Source organism: Podarcis gaigeae (genome assembly GCF_964106915.1).
Source record: "Podarcis gaigeae genome assembly, chromosome: 5".
NCBI lineage: Eukaryota > Metazoa > Chordata > Lepidosauria > Squamata > Lacertidae > Podarcis > Podarcis gaigeae.
Genome location: NC_139681.1, coordinates 61,966,993 through 61,984,002, shown reverse-complemented (window position 1 = coordinate 61,984,002; position 17,010 = coordinate 61,966,993). Strand labels below are relative to the sequence as shown.

The 17,010-nt window shown below is 44.7% G+C and overlaps 1 protein-coding gene across 2 annotated transcripts; it reads right to left on the bottom strand.

The window, feature by feature from the left end:
• Positions 1-562: 562 nt before the first annotated feature.
• KLHL30 (kelch like family member 30) lies at positions 563-14,936 on the bottom strand. Of its 2 annotated transcripts, none has more exons than XM_083741858.1 (8): positions 14,696-14,936; positions 12,285-13,128; positions 11,318-11,477; positions 9,536-9,622; positions 8,810-8,965; positions 7,971-8,159; positions 3,881-4,026; positions 563-1,772 (listed from the first exon to the last, which is right to left on the bottom strand). In XM_083741858.1, exons 2-8 carry the CDS (start codon positions 13,056-13,058, stop codon positions 1,524-1,526), a joined length of 1,761 nt encoding a protein of 586 aa, XP_083597984.1. In that variant the 5' UTR covers positions 13,059-13,128; positions 14,696-14,936; the 3' UTR covers positions 563-1,523. The 2 variants fall into 2 exon arrangements, with proteins under 2 accessions (XP_083597984.1, XP_083597985.1); XM_083741859.1 differs by having other exon boundaries at positions 12,285-13,122; positions 14,696-14,914.
• Between the last annotated feature and the right edge of the window lie 2,074 nt (positions 14,937-17,010).

Here is a 17,010-nt window from a genome sequence, read left to right as displayed (position 1 = left end):
TGTCAACGTTATAAAAAGGTAAAGGGTAAAGGGACTCCTGACCATTAGGTCCAATCGTGACCGACTCTGGGGTTGCGGCGCTCATCTCGCTTTTTTGGCCGAGGGAGCTGGCGTACAGCTTCCGGGTCATGTAGCCAGCATGACTAAGCCACTTCTGCTGAAACCAGAGCAGTGCATGGAAATGCCGTTTACCTTCCTGCCGGAGTGGTACCTATTTATCTACTTGCACTTTGACGTGCTTTCGAACTGCTAGGTTGGCAGGAGCAGGGACCGAACAACGGGAGCTCACCCCGTTGCGGGGATTCGAACCGCTGACCTTCTGATCGGCAAGTCCTAGGCTCTGTGGTTTAACCCACAGCGCCACCCGCGTCCCCTGTCAACATTATACTGAATTCTCCTTTGCATTTTGTGTCAGCTACATACGTATGATTCATATAAAACACTCCTATAATGACGATGGAAGGGGGATTCTGTGACTGTCCAGCATTTAAAACCTACCTAAAAGAAAATAGTTACTTAATCAAGCACCAACAGTAGAAAGAAAAGACTACATAATTGATGATGAAGTTATTGTCAGATTTCTTGACCATACTGATGAATTGTAGAAATTAACAGGAAGAGGTGAGTCTCCATTTTACAGGTAAAATTCATACAGTCCACATGCAAGATAATTTAAACTGAACAGAAAATGTGCCTCGTGAAGTGCAGAAAGAATCCTAGGGCAATAAAAACAGATATAAAAATAAGAATTCCAGAGAAACCAGAGAAACCTCTAATAAATGGGTCACTAATGTCACTCATCGATCTTAGTCACCAAGATCTCAAATTAGCACTGAGAAACTTCTAGTTTTAATTTAGAGCTGGCTCACGTTACATCTAGCCCCTTTTGGACTCTGGCCACAGTCCAATAGAGTGAAGCAATCAAGGACATCAATGGACTTATGCACACTTAACTGCGGGCAGCATTGCTCAGGGAAGTCAGGTTCTTTAGCATAATGAGCATAATATTCATCATGTGCTGTGCACTGGAATCTCACAGGTCTCAGCTGCGGCATCATTCCAGAACGGGCACCGAACAATGTTTTAAAAATTGCCAAGCTTTCTTGGCTAAGTTCTGTAAGTTCCTAATTCACACATTATGTTGGTAGACACTTGTCAAGGCAGCCTGGCACTATGTTTAACCATAGAGGTTAACACAGCCTTTTGTTTCTGACGATATGCCCATTGCAGGGTTTTTTGTTTTAACCCCTCGCTTCTTGCAATTTATAAAGGCAGGTTATCATTTCACGTTCTGCACTGGTGTTTTTGTGCTAGTGCTGTGACCAAAGTTATCCATCCTAATTATGTGGGCAAGGTGATTCAGCCCAACAAGAGCTGTAGTGGGGGGGGGGGGATAGAACCATTCAAACGGTCTGGACAAAAAAGGCAAAAGGAAGTGTACAAGTGTGATACTGAAAACTCTGTTCCTTTTCCGAACTTGTGGCAGGAGCTGCTGTGCTGTGAGGCCTTGTTCCACCCTCTGTTCACAAATGGTCTCCTAGGAAAGGTTCCCTCCACCTCGAAGTATCCATGAAGATAGAGGAGGAGCTGTGGTAGAGCCATAAGCATGGGAGGGCTCCTTCCCTTCTCCAGACATCCTTAGTGCAGTCATAAATTTCCATCTCCACCTGATAGTCGCCATCCATGCCCTTCCAGTATCCTCCGGTGACAAAGAGTTTACCTCCAAGAGGTACCATCCCTCCGTTTTCGTGGAGGGTGTGAAGCTGTTGCACCTGAAAACAGAGTGGACATGATTTGGATCTGTGTTTATGTGGCAAATCATATACAACAACCGCAGCAGAAACCGCTGTAAACAAGACAGCATATTGGCAACATACAGTTTGCACCTAGTTCCTTGATGGAATCATAAGATAGGGGGGTTTGTGCTGCCATCCAGTGGCTGAAAAATATAGTGCAAGTAAATATCATCAAACCCCTTGTGGGGGGGTCTCTCACCCTTTCCTTAGCAGAGTTATTAAGTTGTTGTCTGGGTATTTCTATAAGAGGTAAAAAAGCTTGATTTGGTACACACTAGCCTTAGATACCTTGTTCAGCAGAAAAGTCCAAATGGGGTCCTTTTTGCATCTCTTGCTTGAAATGTGGGATGCAAAAAGTTTGATTATAGTAGCCTGTATTTCAGAGAATAGGCCAAGACACACATGTGTGATGGAGGAGCATGTGAACCATCCTCAGATTGGAGGATGAGGCTCTTTTCAATGGCAGCGAGTAACATATCTACAATTAAATGAATGCAGAATATATTTATTTGTATATTAACAACGTTATTCAGTTAAGAGCTCTAATTCCAAAGGCATTAGCAGTGCAATTCTAGGAATGTCTATCCAGAAGCAAGTTCCATTAAATTCAGTGGGACTGACTCCTAGGTAAGTGTGTATAGTATTGCATGATTAGAGATGGATGAACTGATTGGTTTCCGTTTCTCTGTTTTCCCACTCTTAAATTTGGTTTGCAGATTTTTTTTTAAGACATCGTGGAAATTCTTCAGCACTTTAGTGTAATTTTCTTGTAACGTTCACATTTTTGTAAGCAAATTTGTCTAATACGCACATTTTTACAAAGCAATTTCCCCTAATAGAATGCCTTCTATTTTCTTGAATATATGCATTTTAAGCACACTCTAACTATACATTTTTGACACATTTACCTATTTCTGTCTACTAAGCTAAGCAAATCTGAAATGCTACATATACTTGAGTTCACCTTGTCTCGTTGCCTATGTTTAGGCATGTATAGACATGCCATTCCTGATATGGCATAGCAATGGGTGTCCAATCTAGTAGGGCGCATATGCCAGAAGTGGTGGATGCAGCAGGAGTTTGTGGCAGGCTGACCCCTGAGCCTGTGGCATAAGGTCAGGGCTGCACGCCAGCTGATTTCTTTAATACCACATTGCTGTCTGCTTCCCAGCTCGGTAGAGAAGATGCTAAACTGTCATGAAGCACAGAGGGAGGCTGCGTGTGTACTATAATGCCCCTGCTATACTGCGAACTTACACCTGCCGAAAAGACTGGCCACCAGTGGTGTAGTCCTTTGAATTGTAAAAGTCACCCCTCTCCTTTATCCTCTGTCTCCCCCCGCCCCCGCAACTGTATGTAGTTACACTATTAACCAAGGCTGGGCTATATTCTTGTTTGTCCTAACTTCTATTAACCTCTCCTGAAGAACACCATGAAAAGATCACAGGGCGAAGTGGCAGAGGAATAGTTCTTGGGTCCAACCAGGCAAAACGCTTGCTGTGAAACTGCTTGATGACAAGATGTTGCCATAAAAGTGTTAAAGAGGCCGCCGTCAAGAGCATAACCAATGGAAGGCCGGAAACTGACGGCACTAACCATTATTCATAGATCTACGGGGATGGAGAGACTGGCAGGGCATTCTTTGCACCTGTCCTGAGGACTGGAGTGGGCGCTACACAGTCAGCTGAGCACTGACGCCATGCAAACAGCTGCCGCAGGGTTTGAGGATGACGCTGCGTAAACCAACCCTCCAACAACATTACACACATCTTCACTGAAGCCAAACAGGCTGGAGGAACAGGCCATGCTGTGCTTGCTACCAGGGGTATCCTCACTCAAGGAATAGGCTTCCTGCCATGCTGGAACATGGACACTCATTGTTCACATATTACTTTGGGTTACGCATTCTGGAAAAGTGTCGGGGGGGGGGGGGGAAGCAGGGGAAAGAAATACGGCATTTTAAAACGCCCGCTCCCCATAACAAACCTATAGGCCACAGAAATCTGTATTTACTTCTATGGGTGCTACAGCCACAGACCTTCCCTGGAAACATAGTGGTGAAAGAACATTACTCCCTTACCCACCTTCTGCCATATATTAGCATCTGGATCATACACATAGACTTTCTTTGTGTTGTCGCCAATAAGGTAGATGGCTCCATGCAGAGAGGCACATCGAGGAGCAGAGAGGTATTTGGGGATGAAAGGGGATGCAATTACACTCCACACATCTAGAAGATAACAATAATAGTAGTAGTAGTAGTAGTAGCAGCAGCAATAATAATAATAATAATAATAATAATTTTATATATTAAAAACATTCTATATTAGAATGACATATGAATCTCAGGGGATGGGGGAGCTAAAAAGGAAGATGGACTAGAAATGGAGCAGGGGCAGATTGTCACAAGCGACTGCCCTAGATCAGTCCTGCAAAGGTCAGGATTGCTTACATGTAAAACCAGCGTCAGTGAAACAGCCTGTCCTGATTTCAGCCTGGCTGCAATAGACGTGTGTTTATGTGAGTTTTCAACACACTTTGTTGTACTTTTGATCACATCATTCCCATCATCACTGCTGCCTTTACTGGGCTAGGAAGCAAGAGAATCACAGGAAAACAACGTCTGCATAGGTTCACAGGAACCGGCCTTCTACTGAGTCAGACCATTGGTCCGACTAGCTCAGTATTGCGTGCACTGGCTGGCAGTGGCCCTCAAGGGTTTCTGGCAGGGGGGCAATCCCCTACCTAAAGATGGCAGGGAGTCTTCTGCAGGCATAGCAGAAGCCCTACCACTGAGCCACAGCTCTTCTGTGTTAATAGCCAAAGGAGTATATGAGGTCTTGTGGCAGGTAACAGTGTAAGAGACCATGAGTAAAAGCCACATTTAAAAGTATCCAAGGTATCAAGAATACCAAGGTACTATTAGTGCTTGCTATGTAACATCCTGAGATGGGCTTGTGGGTGGGAGCTGACATGGCAAACGGATCAACGACGTCCTTTCTATATAGCATAACATCATGAGACAAAAATGGAAGGTGCTGCAGTTTGTCACATGGCCCCCACAGGCAACTAAACCTGAGTCACATTGTACCAAATACCTTTCCTGATTACGTGAAGCAAATTGATGCTAGCTGAGAGTTTTTCTAAAAGACGTGGCAAATAGATCACTTGCACATCTAAGTACAGTGGTACCTCAGGTTACAGACTCCGCTAATCCAGAAACAGTACTCAGGTTAAGAACTTTGCTTCAGGATGAGAACAGAAATCGTGCGGCAGCAACAGTGGGAGGCCTCATTAGCTAAAGTGGTGTCTCAGGTTAAGAAGAGTTTCAGGTTAAGAACCAACCTCCAGAACGAATTAAGTTCTTAACCCGAGGTACCACTGTATAGGCAGCTGGATCAAGGAGCACTAGGAGCAACTCCAGAAACTGAAGTAGCAAGTGGAGTAGGCTGTGTCTCCAGCAGAAAGACACAAATGAAGTCTAGCATTAGCTTCCGGAAGATACTCTGGGCTGTGAGCCAGTACAGGAAGTCACACCCCATTAACAACTTCCTCCGCCACATATAAATTAGCTTTTGGGACATAAGACAAATTGAAATAAAAAGCCATACCAAAGCAGCATCAGGGTTCAAACAGGTCAAATGGGCAGCAGGAAATTAACAGCAAGCCCACTGTTCATATTTGCATACATAAAACTGAGCTGCCCACATTCCACAACACTTTGGCATGGCCAAGAAACAGAACGAAAGATGGGGCTATTCTGTGGATGGGGGGAAGAATGATTCGCAAGGGCTATCATCACCAGAGGCTGGCAGCAGATGTAGGCCCCACTTCACAGGCATGCGTGAATGCACACCTTTATTCTTAAGTGCGAGAAAACACAGTTGGCATTCACTCAGAAATGAAAAAATAAAGCACTGCACTTAGGTAGGGGTGGCTCAGCTGCAAGGAGAACAAAACTCAAAACAATAAAACAAACTAAGCAAACCAAACCAATGAAAACAACATCATCATAATAAAAACCTTAAAACAATAAAGCTTTGTTTAAAACATCACAAGCAACAGCGGTACTAAAAGCAATCTAGAAGGTCAAATTAAAAGTATGTGTCTTCTTGACACTGTTTCTAGAAACAGAGAGAGTGGGGACTATCGTAGCTCTGAAGGGGGTGCATTTCACAATCCGCAAGCAACACAAAATACATCCCTCATGCCCATTAAGTGAAACTCTGTAAGTGATGGCATTCTCAAAAGGGCCTCTCCTGCAAATCAACAACCGGCCAGTTTTATATTTATAGTATTTAATCCAATGGGAGGGAGAGGAAAAGTACCGGTAATGTGTCCCTCAACACACATCCCACCCTCTCTCATGAAAAGCATTTTGCAAGTCTTGTATATTCTTCTAAGGACATGTGGTAGGAAGTAATGACCGCTCCCCGCTTAAAACGGGGGGCGCCCTTTGCGTGGACGCGTGCAGCCCCTAGATCTGGAGCGGCTCCAACAGCATAGGCTAGGCTTTGCCTTCCCTCAGGTGGGATACCTGGAGGTCTCCGCCTACCTCAGACAGTTGTCCAATCCCACCTGGGGGAAGAGTTGCCAAGGAGACCAGGCCAGGTAGGGGAGGGATTACCTGCCCACACAAAGGAGGGAGGATCTTACCTGGGAATTCTCACTTGGCTCCAGAGCTTCTTCCACCCTACCCACCCTCAGTCAATGTCTTATGTTGCAGGTTAATTTTCCTCACAGGTTTTGCAGGTTAACTTTTCTTCACAGGTATGCGGGCGCTGCTACGTTAAGGTCGCTGTTAAAGGGCCGGAAAGGAATTTCCCTGCATTGGCAGGTTTCGCCTTTCCCGTAGCAAAACGTCACAACTTTGGCGGTATCAGGCCTTGGGCGGAATCCTTTTGTCCATCTTCCTCTTTGCGGCGGCGATACCAGGGTTCCCCGTTAAAGGGGTTTCTGAAGGGAGGCTTTGACCGTACACCGGAAGGTCGTCATTGCTCTCCCCTGCGGCGGCGGCATTACGGGGGCGGCTATCTCTGCTTGAACATATGTTCTCCAGAGCCGGCCCATCCCCCCCCCCCACACACTGGATAACCCTGATGCTCCCTAGGTCCCCGGCTGGGGACTGCGGAGGGAGAACGCCCAATGCCTGAGCCAAGGTCTACCCACATTTGAAATTTAATAAAGTTGTGGCCAATTTAATCCCATAGCACGTTGTCTTGAGTCGTTATTCCACATGACGGGGGGACCACACAGGATCTGGGGACTCCGCCTGTCCACGCAATGGCTTCAGTTTCAATACTAATGATGACAAAAACATTTTCACAAGGAATTTAGAACTAAACCAGAGCAGGGGGCATTGCTGGGCATGGGAAGGGAGGCAATGGGCAAAAGTAGGAATGGGCAAATTCAGTTTCACATCAATTTCACTTTCTTTCATTTCCTCTCATTTTTCCAGTCTTAGGTTGATTCAGCATATTTCCTCATCAGTATGCACTTTTTAAAATATAAAAAGTCCCCATAAAAAAAATCAGCATTTTTGTATGAAATTCTCCTTAAATGTACATCTTCATGCAATTATGTCTAATACACATTTTTACAAGCAATTTTGCCTAATGCAAGGTGTTTTTGTATTTATTTTCTCCAATATATGCAACTATATGCTCATTTTATCCTAGTAAATGCATTTTCATGCACATTTATTGGCTGGGGAGCTGCATTGTGAAATTAGGAGAGGTGCAAATTTCAAAAGATAGTCGTGTTTTGGTTTGCAAATTGTTTCAGAAAGTACAAACAAAGTTTGCTTTTAAGTATGAACTGAACCAAATTTCCCCCTATTCCTAGCTGCCCAAGCTCTGGGCCTTTTGCCCTGGGCCCTGGATCTCCTGCCCCTCCCCCCTTTCAACCACACACACCCTGCAAACAGGGTGGCTGGACATTTTACAAAGCATAGTGCCAACGAGACCCGACATCTGCCATTTTGATTTTTGCATGGGTCTATGCCCCAGGTCTTTTAAGTACCTAGCAAAGCCCCTGCCACAGGACCCATTTCCAAGATTGCAGAATAGAAAGGATTCTGGTTTTGCACCTGCCCCACCCCCTTGGCCTGCTCAGTGAGCCCATGGCCTGCTTTGGAAAAGCCATTCATACACGTTCCCCTCTGTTCCTTCTTACCTATTGCAGGGTTGTAACACTGCAGGGTTAATGCGTTGTATTTGACAGCACAAGAGCCAATGAGGTACAATTTCCCAAGACACCCGGCGATGGTGAAGTTGCTGACGTACTTCAAGGCAGGGCTCACAAAGCACCAGCTGTCATTATAAGGATCATAACACTCCACCTCCACAACGTCCACCGCGGTGCCTACAGACAATGTGAGAAGTGGGGGGAAAGGAGGTTTGAGCACAGTCAAGGCCTACAGATATTTGCACTGAGCAACACTAGTGCTAAAATAACCCACGAGTCTAATATGTAGGGTCTGGGTTGTGTCTCCAACTAAATCATAGTCACAGTACATTAATGAAATCGATGGACTTAAGAAGAAGAAGAGTTTGGATTTGATATCCTGCTTTATCACTACCCTAAGGAGTCTCAAAGCGGCTAACATTCTCCTTTCCCTTCCTCCCCCACAATAAACACTCTGTGAGGTGAGTGAGGCTGAGAGACTTCAAAGAAGTGTGACTAGCCCAAAGCCACCCAGCAGCTGCATGTGGAGGAGTGGAGACGCGAACCCGGTTCCCCAGATTACAAGACTACTGCTCTTAACCACTACACCACACTGGCTCTTAAGCATCCAAGTCCTCTGAATATAAATGAATTAGACACAACCTTCTGTATGAAATTCAGTCCTACAAAGGCAGGCTCTTCTGCTCAAGCTGTAGTATAGGGATTTGGAATGGCCAGAAGGCACATTATGATATTGTCCACACTAAACCTGCCTCATCCTTGTTAGTGCCTGTTGTTCCCATGCACGTAAAGCGAGAGTCCCCTATGTTACAGATCTCATTCCCTACCACCAATGGCATAGATCTCTCCGTTGAGGACAGCACTGGCATGGTTGGTTCGTGGCTTCAGCATTGGTGCAATGGGCTTCCAGGCACCATCCTTGAGGCAGAAGCACCAGGACTGAGTTGTTGACCACGTGTCATTTCGTGATCCTCTGGAGCCACCTGAAAACAGAAATAGTCATCATACTTACACAGAGTCCTAGTAGCCACTTTTGTACAAGCACTTCAATATTACGGCTTAATACATTATTATGGCTTAACACCCAGTGGCGGAGTTTCATGCTCCGGCACCGGGGGGGCGGAGAGCAGGTAGGGGCGGGGCTGGCACGCGTCATGGGGCATGGTGCCCAGCATGGGAGGAGGGGCAGCCACGATGGCACCCCACCGGGATTGCGCTGCCAGGGGCGGGGCGCTCCCCCCACACTCCTCTTCCTCTGCCAGTTTTAACACCCTCATGATATTTTTGTTAGGAGTTCTGGTTCTCTTGAAAATCTTGTGGAATCTGTGAGCAAAATATGACTCAAAATGGTGGGTTGTGGTTCGGTTTACATTTTATTAGATAACTATGCAATCTGGCTGCCCTGATTTAAATATCTGTTTTAGACCAGAACACACGCCAAACAACTAAATCCATCCTCCCAAGATCTCAGCAGAATGTCTTAGTATGGGAACACGCCAAAAAGGTTCAAAGGCTTAGTAACAACATAGACTTGGAGAGAGCATTATCCTTACCTGTGACATAAACATCATTATTTAGAGCAATCACAGAAAAACCCCATTTATTGTAGTCTGGAAAATCAGGCAGAGCATTCCATCTTTCTGAAATAATAGAACCAAATATGTAAGTGGCCCTCAAAGTGTTATAACCAGGTAACCAGTATAACCAGTAAACGCTCTAGTTTTTCTGAGACTCTTTACTGCTCTTAGGTGAAGAGACTTTGCCCCCTATGGGTTCCATCACTCCATAGTACTACCCTAAATCAAGACCATGACCCATGACAGTGATATGATTAGACCAAATGCACTTCTTTTCCATGGAACTTTTCCATATTGAAACAGTCCTATCCAAACCTACGTGTGTTTGAAGGTAATTATCTATGGTCATTATCTGCTTCATTGTTCACAGTGTTATCAGAATACATTCCGATTGCATCATATTGCGTAGATAATGCCAACGATGAGAAAGGTCCTCTTCTCCAAATTAGTTTTTCTACCCAATGCACTGCATTTGCAGGCCTGCCCGACAGCTTCCAACGTCAACATTGGCCTGAGATGAATGCAGCTGCTCAGCAGGCACCAACGCCAAAAGAACACAGAGCATTACATCATACTGAAATCCTTGTTTGTCGGTGCCTGCATTATTCTAGGTCGAAGTCCAAGGCATGGTTGCTTCTGCCCTCACCAGTGTTTCTGCTACAGAAAGTGGCTTTGGATAATGTTAGGTGTTTTGAGATGGCAAGTCTAAATGTTAAATGTTTATATACCGTATTTCTTCCTCTATAAGACTCACTTTTTCCCTCCTAAAAAGTATGGGGAAATGTGTGTGCGTCTTATGGAGCGAATGCAGCTATCCCAGAAGCCAGAACAGCAAGAGGGTTTGCTGCTTTCACTGCGCAGTGATCCCTCTTGCTGTTCTGGCTTCTGAGATTCAGAATATTTTTTTGTTGTTTTCCTCCTCCAAAAACTAGGTGTGTCTTGTGGTCTGGTGCGTCTTATAGAGCGAAAAATATGGTACCTATATCTTTCAAACTTTTTCACTTAACAGCAAATAGATAAAGGCAAATCTAAGAACTGGATAATTGCCAAATAAATAAATAACAATAAAAGAGTGGAACCACTCTGTGGAGGAAGGGTGAGAGGTTTTATTGTTGATTCCAGAGGAATTCCGTAAAGGAAGAGAAAGCAAAAGGAGCAAAGGAAGTTAAACTTCCAGCCCATCATAGTTTTTTTTTGGGGGGGGGGCTGTGATAGAAAGACAACAGCACGTGTAATATTCTACCAAACTGCTCACTAAGAGCTAAAACAACCTGACTGGTGTACACAAAATCAATGAGATAACTGGCAGGACCTCTGGATTTTGTTGGAATACCGGTTCCATCACCCCTGACCATTGGTTGTGCTTGCTGGGGTTGATGGGAGCTGTAGTATACTAGGCCCTCTGTAGTCATATTCTGGTTATTCTGCCATAATTGGCTTTCTGTCTTGTTTCTGAGGGATTCGGGTCTCATCTTTTCCACCCACCCACCACCAAGGGTCTGGAAACATGCACATTTCCCCAAAACACTACAGAGTGGCACCATCAAGCATGATCTACCCTGCAAAGGCCAACTCATAAAGATGATAGCAACAGGTACCAAGGTGAAGACTTTATTTCCCCTACCTCTAAACGCTACACCCGTTCAGTTGTTGCCATCCCTTGCAGTGCCTAGCACCGTGAGCCTACTTGCTCCCTGACGCAAAGATGCTCTGAGCTGGAGTGTGCAGTTCTGGCATTGTCTGGGGACAGATACTTACTAGTCTTGGTGTTATAAAAGGCAAAATTCCTGGAGATTAGTGGTTGCTGTTCATCTTCTTCATTCTCTTCCAGAGCTCTGCCTCCCACCACCACTAGAACCTCCTCAAGCTTTTGTGGCAGGGCCTTCAGTCTCTGCTGGACAAATGGCCTGTTCTCCAACTGAGACAAGGGGGGAAAAAACCCAATGATTCTGGAAGCCCAACACCTCTCCCCTTTCTCCAACACTTTATACAATGACCTTGTATGATGTAATTCAGTAAAGCAAAATTCTCAAATAAAACTCTGGGATACTTCACTGCAAATGCTAGACCATGGCAGGGACTTCTAGCTGCTTTCCTCACAGATGGTTGTTGCCACTTCCCACTGTTTTTTAGACTAATTTGGATGCACTGATTTAGGAACACTTGGACCATACTTTAAACCTTCTTAAAATATAAGCGCTAGAAGAAAGTGTGTTCCTCTGGAATTGTGATCACTTTAAATTCAGGCTTTGGGGCACATATTCCCTCGTTAATTCAGATAGGCTCATCTAAATAAACTATCCTTTTTGGTAATTATCCAATTATAACTGTCTTTGGGAAAGACATAACCATAATCCACGTACACCAAGAAGTCAGTCATTGCTCCTCACAGTGGCATCTCTAGGAGAACTGCATGCACATACACCCTTGCTCCTCCTGAGTCGATGGACTTAGTGATGGATGGGCAGGCGGGGAGAGGAGAAGAAAGAGGGGAACTAGTGGGAAAAGGTCAGGAACTCTTCCACTGCCAATCAAAGGTGACAGTTCATAGGCTAATTAAGAAATGAAAACTTATCTCAAACAAGAAGTTGGCATACCAAGATGAACAGATTCTAGGCACTGCAGTTAAGGACACCTATAGTTATTGGATCACAGCACCCCTTTTCTAGCTTTGGGGCTGAAACTGGAGCTTAATCAGGGTACTGTGGTGCCTCCAAGAACTGACCGTGCTACGATGTCTAGTGATGATGGTCTTGCAAGCCTCCGATTCTTGAATCAGTGGTTCTGATGACAAGAGGTTCTGCAGGTACTGATCTGGCAATGAAACCAGATGTACTAGATCAAGGAGTTCTGGAAGGTGCATGGCTCTCGCAGACTTTTCATACTTCACCCACCTCAGCACAGCCTCAACTAGACTCTGCTCTTCTTGTACCTGGAGCAAGTTGTTGGACAGGTAGATAACCAGCCTCTCTTTGGATAGCTGCAGGAACTCCTCTTGTTGAGATACAAGTTCAAAATTCTCCTGCAGAAATGACCAGGCCTTGGATGACACTTCTGGGCAACCATGCAGCTCCCCAAATTCACAAATGCCCAAACAGTTGGTCGCATCCATCTGCTGCCTCAGGTACCGACTGCAGACTTTCCGGAGGACGGGGAAGTGGAGTTGGTTGGATGTCCGAATTAAGGCTTCCACATTCCCTTGGTTGATGGTCACCTTCCCTGTGTAAGCAAAGTCAATCAAGGTCTCCATAATGGCTGGATCCACCTCTTTGATCTCTACACGAGCTGAAATGCTTTCCAAGAAGTCACCAGCAAACATGGCATTGAAATAGTGGCTGCAGAGGGCTAGGATACTGCGGTGGCAGGGGAATTCATGTCCCTCGACTATCAAGGTGACATCTGAGAGTTTTGGATTGGAGCGAAGGGTCTGAAGTCCTTCCAGAATAGACTGGGGGTGGGATGGAAGGCAAAAATCGAAGTCATCGATGTTCCTCACCATGCTGGTGCTCCACTCCTGTCGCCGGAAATGGCCTTAGATGACTTCAATGGAAAACAAACTTTTCCTAGTCCTAATCAGAAAGCAAAGAAGACGTAAATAAGTTTTGTGCTTCAAATGGGAAATATTTTTCCTCAATCATGACTTGAAGTGAAATCTCCATAGTGACATTTTTGGATCAATGGAACTCCCTGAAAGGAAGCGCAAACTGTTGTGACCTGGTATGTCCAAATAATAACACTAGGCATAAAACCCCATACCCCCAAACAACAAACAACTGAATATAACAGTGCCATATGTGTGTGTCCTGATCAAAGTATCTACAAGGAACTTGCAGGGATAACAAAGGAAAATTCTATACTGATGTCCCCCACCCCTGACTTTCAGACTCTCAAAAGTACTTCTGTCCATTTTCCTTGCATAGAACGAGGAATGAGCTACAGACCTTATTCAAATCTCTCAGTTCAGAAACTCCACTTTCTTAGATGGCATTCTCAAAAACAGAGAAAGCTGCATCTTGCTTCATGAAGCATTCTGGGTAATTGAAAGCTTGCCACGTATTTGTGACTTTTTTGTTCTTCCCAATAAAGGTACTTACCGACCAATACAGCTACCTTGGCTCTCTGTAAATTAGTTTGCATAATTTATCCTGTTTTTTCTAGTTATGAGGAAGGAAGGCCACCAAAAGTCCCTCCAGGAGCCCACTATGGCATTTAAGGCTTTACCAGCCTTGCCCAAACACTTTCATTCCCATCTTCATTGTGATGGTGGGCTGTTGTGTTAATGAAAACTAAAGTTACCAGAAGGCTGCTGAATTCTGTTTCTAGGAAACTGCCTTATACCATGGGGCCTATCTAGCTCAGTATTGTGTACACGGGCTGGCAGCAGTTCTCCAGGGTTCCTGATTTCCTAGCCCTACCTGGACATGCCAGGCATTGAACCTGGGGCATTTTGTACACAAAGCAATTGCTCTGCTATCGAACTTCCTTCCCCTATGACCCTAATAACAAATTCAGTGCTTTTATGAGCTTCCACAGAAACATGACACACACAGTCCCGTATATGATGTGCGGAGACAAAACAGTATTGTAAGCAGTCTTACTCCAGTTGCCATTCTTAATAAAGGAAGTTTGTAGTTCATAAGCAATGAAATTTGGTGGGGGAGGTGGGTAAGTATATTTTTGTTCCTGCCTTCCCAATCTACTCTACCGGGTCCTCAGTGCTGACCTAGAAAGTAATTGAATATTGGACTTATGCATTTTAAGTAGCAAAACACTACCAATAATAAAATCCCCAGTAACAATATTAGTGGTTATATTCTCATTTTATTTAATGGTTATATTGACCCCCTTTCCTTCCCGATATCCAGGAAACTTGCCTCTCAGTAGTTTGCTGTTCAGCAGTGCTGCGTTGATAAGAACTTCTTGGTATTTGATCTCTGCAAAAGTTTGATACTTCGCTTCCTTACAGATAATGGCTTCTAACTGTGGCAGCTCCTTGTGCCTCATGTTAATGGCCTGTACACTATTTTTGACTTGACAGCTCCACCTTCCCAAATCCAGTTTGCTTGTTCCCTCTCATCTCATGTTGTCCCATTCAGCCCTGCCAGAAATCAAAACCGTCTGGCCTCCGGTTCTTACCTTGTTAACTTCTCTTACATCCAGCCAGACAGTCGGAGCTCGAATAATGCTTGGGGAATGGCTTGCCTTGACCCTGGGAGGAGGCAATTACCCTGAGTTGGTTTGGGTGGTGTGTTTTTTTTAAGGCCGTTGTAGGCTGGAGGCAACCAATGCTTGTTTCTCTGTATGTATATATATATTTAGACTGAGGCTTACAGCCAGAGAGGGCTGGGAAGTGTGTTGACAGTTATTCTCTCCAGGCCACCTGCTCTTAAAGCAACACACCAACGAAGAGATAAGAAGACGAGGGCATTGGAAGGAAAGCATGTCATGTGCCCATTGGAAGCAGATATGAAGCTGCTCAAGAGATTGTGCACTTACATCTGTTTTCAAATAGGCACGGTGCTGGGATAATGCAGAATCAATCTGCAACGAGTTTTTATTTTCAGAATGAAATCAGTTTCTCAAGAAGTGCATTTCAGGGGCAAAAAGTATGCAACAAATCTACATTGTGTGTTGATTCCACAGAAAAACCAGGTACTCAGTCTCCATTGATTCTAACATAAAACGTCATGTGGACGCAGCCATTGTCAGTGAGGAGGAAGTGGGTGGGAAAAAGGAGGGACCAGAAAGGACCAGCAGGGGCATTTTCATTACTTGTGCCCCTGTAGCCAGGTGGGCAGCAGGGATGGAATGACTCAGCAAATTAGGATTAAGCCAGGATTCTGGTTTTAGGTGTAACAGCAAACCACCGTTAAAAGGAGCTAAACCAACTTAAAACCATGGCCTCAGACAACCATAGTTAGTTGTTGGGGGCAGGCTGACAGACACACGTTAGCTAATCAGACTGGGGGGGGGGGGCTGGGGCAATCTTTTTATCTCTGAGGCCAGCAGCAGCAGTGGGTGAGAGCTGCATGCCCTCAGGGCCAATTGGGGCAGGGGGGCACTGGGCCTGGGCCTCATGTTCAAAGGGACCTCAGATTTAGACACTTGCTGGGGTTCTTTTGGCATCTGGTAAGTTTCACAACTTGTTTTTGTGTGCATTGGATCAAAATGTGACAAACTGCCTCACTTAAAGCTGCAAATTAAAGCAAACAGGAGATTCAGTTTTGCAAAAGATATAATTCTTTTGTTAGCGGATACATAGTCATAGTTAAGAGTTAAGAATGTCAAAAGAAAAGAAAAGAAAAAATATATTGGTTTAGATGGCACAAGGTTGGGTTACAAACATGCGCTTTCAAAATGTATGATTATATAAACCACTCACTCTTTTTCGTGCCTTATATTGTTTTCGTTTGTTGTCATGTGTTGCTGTCGTCATCGCCGCCATTGCTGCTGCTAGAGGCTTCAAAATCTGGAAATGATTTGGGCCTCTTTGGACCCCTGAAAGGGTCTGCATTCCAGTAAGAGGGGCCAGAGCCAGTGTAGGGTGAGGCCATTCACACATTCAGACACAGACACAGACACAGACAGACAGACAGACACACACACACACACACACACACACCTGTTTGGCAGGCTGGGAGAAATGCAAAAGCACATGAGAATGTGCGATGGTTCTGACCAATGCACTATAGATGTGTGCCTTTTTGAACTAATAGTCTAAAGTGCAAAATTCAGGAGGAGCGGAGGGGTAGCTTATGAGCCATGGACTGCCAGAAATAGATTCAACACATGCCCTGTTATTTAATTAGAAACTGTACAAAAGGATAGCAATGTAAAGAAAGGTCCCTCATCCCTGCATTTATTCAGTGACGGTGATTAAAACACTCACTCATTCTGTAAAGCTTTCTGCCAATCACACTGTTGGCTGCTAAATATAGTCCAGTGAGCTTATACTAGAGCTTGCAGTGGGTTGCCTATGTAGTGCCCTGCTGCTTTCCCAAGAATGTCCACAAATAAACCAGGGCAACAGTTACAGAGGGTAGCATTTCCACCTACAGTAAAGAGTGAGCTACTTTTACTGTCCCACATCACGTCATAAATTAAGGGTCTGACTGTGGCAAAGGGAAGGCAAAAGGAAATGTATGGAGGTTCCGTGGTGACTCAGCCTGACTGATGCTTCGTGCACCCAAGATCTTTTCTATTTGCTCATTCCCAGCACACTGGATCAGTCTCTTCCTTAGCAGTCTCTTCCTTAGCAACTGTTACTGCAGTGATAAGCACAGAAAATTTGTTCCCTACATTTCATAATTTTAAATTTTAAATTGTACATTTTAAAACCATTTCTAGTGTTGTATTTTAAATTGTTCTAACCTGCCCTGGGGCCTTAAGAATGAAGGGCAGGCAATACCTCATTGCCATCATTATTGAATGTATATTATGAGTGGTTTCAT

Coding starts and splice junctions, on each gene's coding strand:
- KLHL30 (XM_083741858.1), bottom strand. CDS start 13,058: ATGGTGAGGAACATCGATGACTTCGATTTTTGCCTTCCATCCCACCCC. Junction 8,966..9,535: donor TAATGATGTTTATGTCACAG/GTAAGGATAATG, acceptor TTCTGTTTTCAG/GTGGCTCCAGAGGATCACGA. Junction 4,027..7,970: donor GTGTTACAACCCTGCAATAG/GTAAGAAGGAAC, acceptor GTTATCTTCTAG/ATGTGTGGAGTGTAATTGCA.